The sequence below is a fragment of the Ranitomeya imitator genome, chromosome 4 (genome assembly GCF_032444005.1).
Source record: "Ranitomeya imitator isolate aRanImi1 chromosome 4, aRanImi1.pri, whole genome shotgun sequence".
NCBI classification, from domain to species: Eukaryota; Metazoa; Chordata; class Amphibia; order Anura; family Dendrobatidae; genus Ranitomeya; species Ranitomeya imitator.
In genome coordinates this window covers 624,090,139-624,103,769 of record NC_091285.1, presented here as the reverse complement: position 1 = coordinate 624,103,769, position 13,631 = coordinate 624,090,139, and the positions used below count along the sequence as shown (strand labels likewise).

At 41.2% G+C, this 13,631-nt stretch overlaps 1 protein-coding gene across 1 annotated transcript in view; it reads right to left on the bottom strand.

Annotated features, from left to right (window-relative positions):
• Positions 1–13,631, bottom strand: part of LOC138674619 (zinc metalloproteinase-disintegrin-like VLAIP-B) — a 116,054-nt gene that overhangs the window by 37,201 nt on the left and 65,222 nt on the right. The window contains exons 10-15 of the mRNA XM_069762435.1: positions 12,890–12,961; positions 12,619–12,788; positions 12,164–12,245; positions 8,690–8,823; positions 4,655–4,832; positions 249–341 (exon numbers count right to left, since the gene is read on the bottom strand). Coding sequence (XP_069618536.1) covers positions 249–341; positions 4,655–4,832; positions 8,690–8,823; positions 12,164–12,245; positions 12,619–12,788; positions 12,890–12,961 — 729 coding nt within the window. The remainder of the gene's footprint in view (positions 1–248; positions 342–4,654; positions 4,833–8,689; positions 8,824–12,163; positions 12,246–12,618; positions 12,789–12,889; positions 12,962–13,631) is intronic.

Below are 13,631 nucleotides of genomic sequence, written 5' to 3'. Positions count from 1 at the left end.
GAGATTGAAAGCAGGATTTAACTAATTAACATTCTTGGGCGGAGCATTGCTCCACCAGCGACTGTTAGAGGCACTTGATGGCTGATTAAACGATACTTGTGAGCCCGCATTAAAGGCAGGGACACAACAATTGACTTATCCTGATACGCAATCTCCCCTCCACTGTCCCTATATAATATCGCTGTTCCCCTATGTGGCATATAAGGAGCATTACTATGTCATTCTGTTGCTTGACTTTATACACTCACCTTACAATCTTGGCAGCACAGATCAACGTCGTCACACTGACATCCTGGCTTCAGCATGCAGGTCTTAGCATCACAGGAGTTATTTGTACATTCCTAGCCAAGACACAACATAACGTTAATAAAGGCTGCTGTGGCCATATATATTCCATCGTCACTCAGCGTTATGTCTTTATTCTTTATTGCCATAGACACTTTTCAGTACCCTAGTCATGTTCTCTGTGCATCAGTTTCTTGTGCCCTCAGCTTTGCTTTCATTGTACGGGATCCTTCATGGTTGAGTTCTAGAAGGTAAGATCCTGTCCTCACCAAGGGAAGGTCACGTACATGTTTGTATGGCTTGTTACAATGACAGTACAGGAATCAGAGCTCTTTTTTATCACGTGGAGCCTTCCACCTAGGTGACCTGACAACCGCTTCCTTCAGGATCCCTGACAACCCCCATGTGGACTAACAGCCTCAATGTTTAAGGGTATGTGCACACGTCAGGATTTCTTGCAGAAATTTCCTGAAGAAAACCGGAAATTTTCTGCAAGAAATCCGCATTTTTTTGTGTTTTTTTCCCGTTTTTTTCGCTTTTTTTTAGCATTTTGCAACCGTAATTAGCTTGCAGAATGCTAAAGTTTTCCAAGCGATCTGTAGCATCGCTTGGAAAACTGACTGACAGGTTGGTCACACTTGTCAAACATACTGTTTGACAAGTGTGACCAACTTTTTACTATAGATGCTGCTTATGCAGCATCTATAGTAAAAAGATATCATGTTAAAAATAATAAAAAAAATAAAATAAATGGTTATACTCACCCTCTGCAGACAGCCGATGTCCTCAGCGGCGTCCGTTCCTATAGATGGTGCGCGCAGGACCTTCGATGACGTCGCGGTCACGTGACCGGTCACATGAGCGGTCGCGCGACCAATCACAGGACCGCGACGTCATCGCAGGTCCTTCACACAGACCACCTATAGGAACGGAATCGGCAGCATGCAGCGCAGTGAGGCGGGAAGACATCGAAGGTGAGTATATAACTATTTTTTATTTTAATTCTTTTTTTTTTTACCAATTATATGGTGCCCAGTCCGTGGAGAAGAAAGGGTGAAACTAGTCAAAGTCTTTATGTCGGCTTTCTGGCTTAAAAAAAAAAAAATTTGCAAATATTTGTTCATCAGGCAGAGGCACACCATAAAAATTGAGATAATTTTTATGCCAGGCTCATCACAGAAGGGGGAACAATGCGGCCCCTGAGAATCTACTTGGGGGCCTGATAAAAGGTCACCGAGGCCGTAAATGGCCCTGGGGCCTGAGGTTCCCCACCCCTGGTCTAGTTCATTGGATTATTGTACAGGATTGGGTATACAATCTGCCACTTGACTTATGATGGGTTAGATCCTTTCCTAGGGTGCAAGGAAGCTCAGTTTAGAGCCAGAAGGAGAAAAAGAGCAATTCTGGGATCCGGACACATCTGGATGGAATAGGACTTGTTTGTCAAATATTCTACCGAATGTGATCAGGAGAGAAGGTAGACAATACATTATAGGATCATCTCGTTCACATGATGTCCAAGCCTACGCATCTCCATATAATAAAGAAAAAATATAAGCTACTTTCGACTGGTCAGAAAAAAGTTCAAAATGTATAGTGCAATAGTTCACAAAACCCCAGCAGACCTTAGAGTCACCATCAAAATTCACAGGAGTAGGCAAAAGTGGAGATGCTCCCCAATATGAATGTCCCAATTTTATGATAATAGAGAAAGGGCCAATATTGTAGCACAAATTAGAGATCCGTATATACAGTAAGTCATGTCTAATAGAATTTATGTAGATAGTGAACAAACTCTATAGCTATCTACATATAACTCGTATACTAATAAGTGGGATAATAAGTGTGATATATATTGGTACAGCTTACTAACAGTGTTCATTTGGTCTATACACATCAATACTTTGCGCTATGTTATGGCTGTACCTGTTATCTCTACTGAACCGCCAATATTAGAGATACTATATATGACAGCTTTTACATGCTATATAACATTATACACTAGAATTCTTCTATTACCGTTTCATATACCTTTGTTTTTATGCTCGGTTGTCATGTTTCTGGTTTCTCTTATTTGAGAGCCATTATTTCTGATTTTAACTTTTCAATTACCGTATACACTCGAGTGTAAGCCAAGAATTTCAACCCATTTTTTTAGGCTGAAATTGCCCCTCTCGGCTTATACTCGAGTCATACCCAGGGGTCGGCAGGGGAGGGGGAGCGGCAGCTGTCTAATAATACTCACCTACTCCTGGCGCGGTCCCTGCATGTCCCTGGTTCTCCGGGTGCCGGCAGCTTCTTCCTGTAGTGTGCGGTCACATGGTACCGCTCATTACAGTAATGAATATGGACTCCCATAGGGGTGGAGCCGCATATTTATTACTGTAATGAGCAGTACCATGTGACCGCTCAACACAGGAAGAAGCTGCCGGCGCCGGAGAACCAGGGACCGTGCCAGGAGCAGGCGAGTATAACGCAGTGCACGATATTCACCTGTTCCCCGTTCCACCGATGGGCGCCGCTGCGTCTTCCGCGTCCTCTGCAGTGACGCTCAGGTCAGAGGCTGCGGTGATGCAATTAGTGTGCGTGCTGCCCTCTGCGTGAACGTCAGTGCAGAGGACGAGGAAGACACAGCGGCAGCCGTCGGTGGAACGCGGACTAGTGAATATAGCAAGTGCCTGAGAGGTGAGTATGTGATTTTTTTTCTTTTTTTTTTAATCGCAGCAACAGCATATGGGGCAAATGTCTGTATGGAACATCTTATGGGGTCATGTGCAGCATTATATGGGGCAAATATCTGTATGGGGCCAGGTGCAGCATTATATGGGGCAAATATCTGTATGGAGCATCTTATGGGGCCATGTGCAGCATTATATGGGGCAAATATCTCTGGAGCATTTTATGGGGCCATAATCAGCATTTGTGGAGCATTATACGGGGCAAATGTGTCTATGGAGCATCTTATGGGGGCCCTTATTAACCTTTATGCAGTACTGTATGGGGCAAATGTGTCTATGGAGCATCTTATGGGGCCATTATTAACCTTTGTGCAGCATTATATGGGGCATATTTTAATATGGAGCATCATATGGGGCCCATCATGAACTTTATGGAGCATCTTATGGGGCCCATCATGAACTGTATGGAGCATTATATGGGGCATATTTTGTATGGAGCATCTTATGGGCCCATCATGAACTGTATGGAGCATCTTATGGGGCCATCATGAACTGTATGGAGCATTATATGGGGCTCCTGATTCAATAAGGATATTCAAAAACACTGAACCTACTGATGTCTCAATTAATTTTACTTTTATTGGTACCTATTTTTATTTCTTAAATTTACCGGTAGCTGCGGCATTTCCCACCCTAGGCTTATACTCGAGTCATTAAGTTTTCCCAGTTTTTTGTGGCAAAATTAGGGGGGTCGGCTTATACTCGGGTCAGCTTATACTCGAGTATATACGATATATGTCATTATATCACTTCTTTATGGTATATCAAACTAATATATACAATTTTCTGCTAATTCAAGGCCATGATCAAGGTCCATATGAGCAGGAACCTTGGGAATTTTGTGCAATTATGCTGACACCCTAATAAATCTTCTTTACTACAATTGATACTAGGCTAAAACTGAACTGTTTGGTGTCGGAAGAGAGGGAAGAGCCCAGTAGACAAAACCAAAAGTTTTTTTCAGCTAGTGTCAAGCCTGCTAGTGGCAGAATGTATACCCATGCTATTAAGGAGTATTCCCTTTTTCAAGCATTTTCCTATAACAATACATTCTTATAGGGAAACAAAGCATTATCAAAAGGATAAGTGAACAAAAAACTCTAAAAAAAGGAAAAAATGCTTCTAAGCAGCCGTGAACTACATGAATTTTTTTTTTAAACAATGCTTTATCAAAACTGTCTGAAAGAAGAAGCTGGCCATACGTGTCAGAAAGATGTCAGTCAAACATTGGTTCAGTGCACAGTTCTCTATTCTGACTCCTCCATATACATTAATTTGTTTTCAAGGTGAAAAGAAGAGAAAGCCACTGCCAAAAATGTTTGCCAATGGCTAATCTTCCCTGAAAACAAAAGGATCTAGCATTGAAATGCCAACTGCTGTTTGACAGACTTTCAGATTACGTGTATTAAGGCCTTAAAGGCTCATCCAGTCTTCTGCCAAAAGTTTGCAGTCACTGCAGACTGCAGATTTCTGTATCTTGAGAGCAAGCAGTGAGTGCACTGTCAGGATTCCACTAGATTGTCAGTGAGGATGGGCAGTCATGCGACTACAAATATGCAATTTGCACCGGCCGACTAGACATGCTTGGCTTCTCTTAATTCACTTGCAGCTGGTACTAGCATGGTCCTTACCTCGGGTTCTCCACAATCACACTGCTCCCCATTTTCAATGAATTTATTACCACACACGGGGGGAGTCAGCACTTGTGAGGTCTGCGGAATATTTAATAAGCAGTCTGGAAAGTAAGTATAGATGAAGTTCCTCATGTCTTCGATGCTGCAGCTGGTGAAGGCGATCGGAGGCCTAATACTGGAATGATAAAAGCACATGGGATTATATGGGTGAGTGATAGTGACTGCACAAGATCTGCAGACAATGGTATTATCCACGAATCTGCAGGCTGGGAACTCGGGCGCACCTAACAGGTTTACTAAGAAAGAAAAACAACCATTAGCATATGTGAAAAGTACATGAGCCTTATAGAAAAACTTTAAAAAAGGGATCACACTGAATATTGACCCTTAACAAGTCTGGTGGCCCAATGGTAGGTGTAATGTCTGCCATCCATGACAGGATCACATGTGACTGAGCTTTGTATCCATAGCTGCCTTTATTCTGTAAATGGGGTAACTTAATAAGAAGGGCGTTTCATAGTCTTGAACCTACAGCCTACTGGAGAAAGGTGAGCAAGATTTGTTAAGATTAGCACCCCTCTTAATAAGTCTTATATTTTCAGTTGCCTGTGGGCCAGAATATTAAAGGAAATTTGTCAGCAGATTTTCTCTATGTAATCTGACAACAGCATCATGTAGGTGCAGAGACCCTGATTCCATCAATGTATGACTTAAAGGTAATCTGTGAGCAGGTTTTCGCTCTGTAATCTGAGTTCAGCATGAGGTAGGGGCTGGGACACTGATTTCAGCGATGTGTCACGTATTAGGCTTTGTGCTGTTGTTTCAATATAATGAAAGTTTTATAACCAGGAGATTATCACTGCCTGCAGTATAGTTCAAGTGAGTCCTGGTCTGACCACACCCCATCCTCTGATAAGCAGCTTAGTTTGCATCTCGGCTTCAGGAAAATGGCCGCCGTGATCTCCATCTGCGCACGCGCGACATCCCGCGGCCATTTTCCTGAAGCCCCGTGCAGCAGAGCACTCCATCTGCGCACGCGCGGCCTCAGGAAGATGGCCGCTCCCACCGATGACAAGGGTAATAGCGCAGATCGCGCGCTTTTTCTTCACATGCGCGCAGTGGATTCGGCACGGACATGCGCACACCACTACACCACCAACGGAAAGCTGGGGAAGAAACAGCGATGTCACCACGCCCACCTGACCTGACCAGCCTGATTGACAGGCGAAAACGGCGACTTTGGTAATGTATTTCGCAGCATAGGTGGGGAATCAGGGTACACTACATACACTATTGTAACGCACAGCGCAGGCCCTATTTAACAGTATTTTTATCTCAATCTGAAAAAACGGGGTGACAGGTTCCATTTAAGTTCTATATTGTTGGAATCAGGGTCTCTTTCCCTACATTATGCTGCTCTCATATGAGGCAGTAAACAATTGGTGACAGATTCCCTTTAACCCCTTCTCGACATGCCCCGTATTAGTACTGCGCATGCCGTGTCACCCCCTTTGATGAGGGCTCCGGCGGTGAGCCCACATCAAAGTCGCGACATGTCAGCTGTTTTTGTACAGCTGACATGTGCGTGCAATAGCGGCAGGTAAAATCGTGATTCGTCCGCCGCTATTATCCTGTTAAATGCCGCTGCCAAATGCTGACAGCGGCATTTAACTACTGCTTCCGGTAGCGCGGCCGGAAATGAGCGCATCACCGACCTCCGTCACATGATCGGGGGTGAGCGATGCGTCAGTCAGGATGGTAACCATAGAGGTCCTTGAGACCTCTATGGTTATTGATGCCAGCCTGCTGTGAGCGCCTCCTGTGGTCGGTGCTCATAGCAGCAATCTGATGATCGCTGCTATGTAGCAGAGCCGATCGAGTGGTGCCAGCTTCTAGCCTCCCATGGAGGCTATTGAAGCATGGCACAAGTTAAAAAAAAAAAGTTTTTAAAAATATGAAAAAAATAAAAAATATATAAAAGTTTAAATCGCCCCCCTTTCGCCCCATCCAAAATAAAACAATAAAAAAAGGAAAAAAAAACTACACATATTTGAAATCGCCGCGTTCAGAATCGCCCGATCTATCAATAAAAAAAAAAAGCATTAACCTGATCGCTAAACGGTGTAGTGAGAAAAAAAAATCGAAATGCCAGAATTTACGTTGTTTTGGTCGCCGCGACATTGAATTAAAATGCAATAACGGGCGATCAAAAGAACATATCTGCACAAAAGTGGTATCATTAAAAACATCAGCTCGGCGAGCAAAAAATAAGCCCTCACTAAACCCCAGATCATGAAAAATGGAGACGCTATGGGTATCAGAAAATGGCGCATTTTTTTTTTTCTAGCAAAGTTTGGAATTTTTTTTCACCACTTAGGGTACGTTCAGACTAGCGTTGTGCTAGTGTGCGTCGGCGCCGCGTCGGGCGACGCAGCGGGGACGCACGCGTCATGCGCCCCTATGTTTAACATGGGGGACGCATGCGTTTTTGCTTGTTGCGTTTTGCGACAAATGCGTCTTTTTTGCCGCAATCGTCGGACCAAGAAAACGCAACAAGTTGCATTTTTCTTGCGTCCGATTTTCGGCAAAAAACTACGCACGCGTCGCAAAACGCAGCGTTTTTGCGTGCGTTTTGCCGCGTTTTTCGGTGCGTTGTGCGTCGCGTCGCCGACGCAGCGGCGCACAACGCTAGTCTGAACGTAGCCTAAGATAATAAAAGAACGTAGACATGTTTGGTGTCTATGAACTCTTAATGACCTGGAGAATCATAATATCAGTTTTAGCATATAATGAGCCTAGCAAAAAAGCCAATCAAAAAACAAGTGTGGGATTGCACTTTTTTTGTAATTTCACCGAACTTGGAATTTTTTTCCCGTTTTCTAGTACAAGACATGGTAAAACCAATGGTGTTGTTCAAAAGTACAACTCGTCCTGCAAAAAATAAGCCCTCACATGACCATATTGACGGAAAAATAAAAAAAGTTTTGGCTCTGGGAAGGAGGGGAGCGAAAAACTAAAACACAAAAATGAAAAAGGGCCGCGGCGGGAAGGGGTTAATTTACTGGGTGCAGTAGTTGTGATAGAATTACAGTTTTCTCTGCTGCAGATCTAGGAGAACCTGGAGTTCTGAGCCCTGTATAGCCGCGCCCACACCACTGATTGGCTGCTTTCTGTGTAGACTGTACAGTCCTTGCGAAAGTATTCGGCCCCCTGGAACTTTTCAACCTTTTCCCACATATCATGCTTCAAACATAAAGATACCAAATGTAAATTTTTGGTGAAGAAACAACAACAAGTGGAACACAATTGTGAAGTTGAACGAAATGTGTTCAAACAGAACCCTGAGGCTATCACAGAGCAGGTGCATTTATACGGAGACTTGATTACACACAGGTGGATTATATTTATCATCATTAGGCATTTAGGACAACATTGGATCATTCAGAGATCCACAATGAACTTCTGGAGTGAGTTTGCTGCACTGAAAGTAAAGGGGCCGAATAATATTGCACGCCCCACTTTTCAGTTTTTGAATTTCCATAAAAATGTAAAATAACCAATAAATTTAATTCAACTTCACAATTGTGTTCCACTTGTTGATTCTTCACCAAAAATTTACATTTGGTATCTTTATGTTTGAAGCATGATATGTGGGAAAAGGATGAAAAGTTCCAGGGGGCTGAATACTTTCACAAGACACTGTATATTGACTGAAAGCTCCCAGACACCTAGTCCTCTAGTGATAATCTCCTGCTGATCAAACACTAATTTTATTGAAACAACCAAACACGGCCTAGTAAGTGACACATTCCTGGAATCAGGGTCTCTGCCCCTACATCATGCTGCTCTCAGACTACATAGTAAAAACGTGCTGACAGATTCCCTCGAAATCTAGGTCAGCAATGAGCTGGCATAGATTTCACTAATAATGTAATAACTAATCAACATTAAACAACATTAGAATATAATCAATTCTCTTTAATCCAGAAGCATCTATAAGGTGTGGGATGAACTTTAAGTTGATGCTTTTACCTGAGGACTGGATTCATGACACAGGCTGGAGCTTCGCATTTGCAGGTTTTAAAGTCATGATGATCCATTCCTAAGTTATGGCCCATCTCATGTGCGACAGTGAAACCAACGGAAGCAGCATTACTACTGTGATCCTGGGGGGAAAAAATAGCTAGGTAACTAATGTGATTGTTGAGAAAAAAATTATTCAGGGTTACAGTAAAAGTATTCTTAAAAATAAAATGAAAAAAATAATAGATTGGACCCGTCACACTACACATGCTATTCACTAAACCACCAAACCGATAAAAACAAAGTGAGCAAATAACCTGCAATAAATACATAGCAATAGTGCATGAAAATAACATAGGATACTTATTTAACATAATTTTGATTAAACAAAAAGTAAAACCCATCAACCATGTCAAGGTGACCCTATTTGGGATGGTCCTAACCTCTAGTATTAAAATATTTTCATATGTCAGTAGATATAACTGTGAATATAGAAACAAGAGATTTTTCCGGCACAGGAGTCCTTTTCTTAAAAAGATAAATTTATTCAGACATCTTCATCAATAAAAACAGTGCATGAGGGAGGAACCCCCAACGGCTGACGCGTTTCGGACCCGTTAAAAATGGTCCTTCCTCAATATGGGGTAGTGGGGGCTAGCGTGATAGGAGACAGTATGGGAATCTGAGAGGGGATATGCGAGAAGATAGTATTGGTAGAATATTTAGATGAAGGAAAAGTGGGAGGAGGCACAGTGTAGAGACTGAGTAGTGTGTAGGGGCAGAATAGAGAGGGGGCAGCATTGGGGGACAGTATACAGAGGGGGGAGTGTGAAGAGGGGGTTTAGTATAGTGACTGGGCAGGGAGGGACGCAGTGTGAGCAGACAGTGTGGATGGCATGTACCATAACAGGGACAGTGTGGGAGCACATTAAGTGCAATTATTTAAGGGCTTAGCATAGGGCAGATATTTTTACTCAGAGGCATAATAACCACGCTGTTATTTTTAAGGGCACCATGTCGAAATGTGCTGCAGAAGACTGAAGAAGAGAGAAGTTTACATATACGAGCTGTTGACGTTCAAAGACACCATGGCGTCTGAACAAAATAAAGAACAAAATGAAAGAGAACAACTCTAATTAGAGAAGATGTCACCTATAAGGTACTTGGATGTAAATGTAAACTTGTGATACTAACTATGTCTCATCAGTACTGTGGTTCCTATATGGTCTAAAGCCTGATGATGACTAACAATAACTCCCACTATCACCATTGTCCCACCAATTACCATTGTTAAGAACATATTGGGAATTGTAGGTTCATGTGATATAATTGTAAATGGGGCTAACCTGACATTGCAATTGATTGATGTACTAAGCTTGGTGCTTTATCCATGTACTGATGGTAGTTCTGGTGATGTATCCATGTACTTACTGATGGTGGTTCTGGTGACTTATTTCTGTGCTGCTGTGGTTCTGGTCATGTATTCCTGAACTGATGGAGGTTTTGGTAATGTATTTCTGTACTTTTGGTGATTCTAGTGATAAATTCCTGTACTGATGGGGGTTATTGTGAAGTAATTATTTACTGATGGGGGATATGGTAATATATTTCTGTGCTGTTATTGGTTCTGATTCTGCACAGATGTAATATTTCATAACTTGTAACATTAAAAGGGTTGTCAAGGTTTGTGGTGAAAGTCTGCACTCTATACAGTCACATAAAGTGAGTACAGACTCATCACAAACCTGGACAACCCCTTTATTTATAATACTAAGCACTGTAGCAGGCTTGCTGGTTCCATCTATCCTCACATAACCACTAATATGCGATATTCATACGTACAGTCATGTGACTTCTGTTCCTGCTTTTCTCAATGAAGCTGTAGTTTTTCACTGCCCATCAAGAGAATTAGGAAGAGCAGCTCGACTGCATGTGACTGTCTGTATGCAAATCACATATGAGTCTTCACATGAGTACACAAACTACTTGAGCAGGGCTGGGGGATGTCATCATATTGAATTCTAGGAAAACCTAGATCCTTTTAATAACCCCTTCCAGCCGCGGCCAATTTCTGTTTTTGTGCTTTGTTTTTTCCTCCCTTTACTGCTTTTTTTAATTTTTCTGTCGAAATAACCATGTGAGTGCTTGTTTTTTTAGGGATTAGTTGAATTTTTGAATAACACTATCCATTTTATCATGTGATGTACAGGAATGCCGGGAAAAAAAAAAGAAGTATGTTAAAATAGCAAAATTATTTTTTGACATGGAAACATGATTCTCAAAGTAAATAGTATTACGGTCATACCAATTTTTTTTTTTACTTAAGTGGTGAAAAAAAAATCGAAAATTAAAAAAAAACAAATTGCTTGTGCCGCCATTTTCTGAGAGACAAAGTTTTCAATTTTCAGGATATGGAGATGTGTGAGGGCTTGATTTTTTTTGTGTCATGAGCTGATGTTATTAATACCATCTTGGGATAGATAGAACGTTTTGATCTTCTCTTATTACATTTATTTGCTCTGTTGCGACAGCCGAAAAAAAACAATTGTGGCATTTAGATTTTTTTCCTGTTATGCCATTTACCGATTAGATTAATTTATTTTATTATAATAATATACTTAATCGACACCTGGCTGGAGCTCAAATAAATTGTCTCCGTTCCTATCCCCAACTTGAATAACGCAACCAATGTTATTTGCAAGCTCGGTCCAACTTATTAGTTGATGTCTACACCAGGCTCTCAGCACACCAGTTGACAACTCCTCACAACTCTTCACACTCATATTCACATCAGGCCTATGCAATAAATGTAATTCATTTCTTCAAACTTTCTCTGGTTTCCATTTAGTTCTCTGTTAAACTGCTATTAACCGTTGCACTGCAGGAAGAAACCAGATGCCTTTACTTCTCTGTTACGTAGCTTCTATTAGCTATTGCCCTTCTGGAAGATAACAGACTGCATGTTCTTCTTGGCTAATCCTGTGTCTAACCGGATTGCATTCCTGTGATTAACGTTTTCAATGCCCAAAGATACTAGTTTCCTATGCAGTTACTGTTCCCATGTGTATCCGCACACCTGACTCTGATTCATCTATGCTACCCGATCTACCTATTTGTCATGGCTACCCTGTTGTCCTAGTCGTCGTTGATCCACCTGTTTCTATCAAGACTTGTTATCCAGCATCATCGCCTCCAGATCACGCTCTTCACACAGTCGCCCAGACCTATGGTTTAGAAAATCTATCTCACCAAGTAAGCCCTTAATATTACAAGGGCATACCTTATTCACAGTTAGGATGAAGTTACCATGTGAGGGACCCTACTCTTTTAGGCCAAACTACCGCTTTAAGATGCTGAGCAATTAACTTCCACTTGTTCTTCATTTATCAGGGCCATCTCTGTATAGATATACATTGTTTATCCACAAAGGGCTACACATACAACCAACAGACTGTGTGGCCCAGCTGGAGAAACTCAACTTACCTGGATAACTCCAGCAGAATTTGCTCCACACATCGCAGACACAGTTGCAAGTCCGACTGTATTTCCATCAAAGTCAACATTCCTAAAAAAAAAAAAAAAAAATTGTGCCTAAATATTTGGAGAATATGCACTCTATGTACCTAAAACTGTACAGTGAAAATAATAAATATGTAATCAACAGGAATCCAGATATCAGGATTATTAAACTGGATTTTATCTTCCTGATTACTGGGAAAGAGCATTCCTATAAAAGCTTGTTTCCCAATATTTGTGCAGTATAAACAGGCTGCCAATCACCCAACGAGCGAGCAAAACAGTTGTTCAATGGATGAAATGTCTTTTCAGGCGAAGTAAAAATCAATCTGCTTGCCTAGGCTTCCTATTAAACAACCGCTGATCAGCAACATGTTTAACGCCGCAAGCCAGGTGATGGAAACCCAGCCCTGGAGGCTTACGTGATAAACTGGGCATTATCATGAGGTCTCCTGGGCAGCAAGTTCTGAATTCTCCATTCTTGGAATCTTTGCAGCAGCACATGGTAATCAGAAACCACGTTAATCTGATCTGTAGAGTCCCAGATTTCAATCCCAATGAGGGCGACAAAAATGTTGATGGTTTTATACACCTGAGTAGGAAAGAAGAGAGGTGTCTTTATTAGAAACAGCAATGATTATAAAGATATTCTAGTGTTTCCTGTAGAAGTGTAAATGATACCAGCGGCCTTACCGTATTCATATAGTTCACCACTCCAAAAAGATGCATTTTAACATTGTCTATATTACGTCCATATTTATTGTACTGGAAGATAAAGAGTTATTAAGATGTGATAATAGTTGTACAAATAACTTTCTGTCATAAAAATTAGTAATATATGAACACATCCAGAGCTTTAGTTAGGAGCGTACCCAAAATGGGCTCTAGCACCACAAAGTTGCAAAAGAGGAGAAGAAAAATGTAATGCAATAGCAATCATTATATTGATCGGCACCGCCACAACGTAAAAAAAATTGTAAAAAAAACAAACCACAAAATTAAAAAAATGACAAAATATTAACCTAATAAATACCTATATTTGTGTAAAAATAAAACTAAACAAAAAAGTACACATATTTGGTAGTGCCATGTCCAGAACGACCCAACCTATAAAACTGTCTCAATAGTTAGCCCGTTTAGTGAACACTTTATAAAAATTAAAAAACAAGGCAAAAAACTATGCTTTCTCATCATACCGCCGAACAAAAAGTGGGATAAAATGCAGTCAGAAATAAAAAAAATGGTATAGCTGAAAACGTCATCTTGTCCTGCAAAAAACAAGCCACCATACAGCTCCATCAGCAGAGAAATAAAAAGTTATAGCTCACAGAATATAAACATGGAAAAACAATACTTTTTTTCTATTGTAAAAAAAATGATATAAATGTGGTATTGCTGCCTTATCAATTTTACCACAAAGAGAACGGCATAAAAA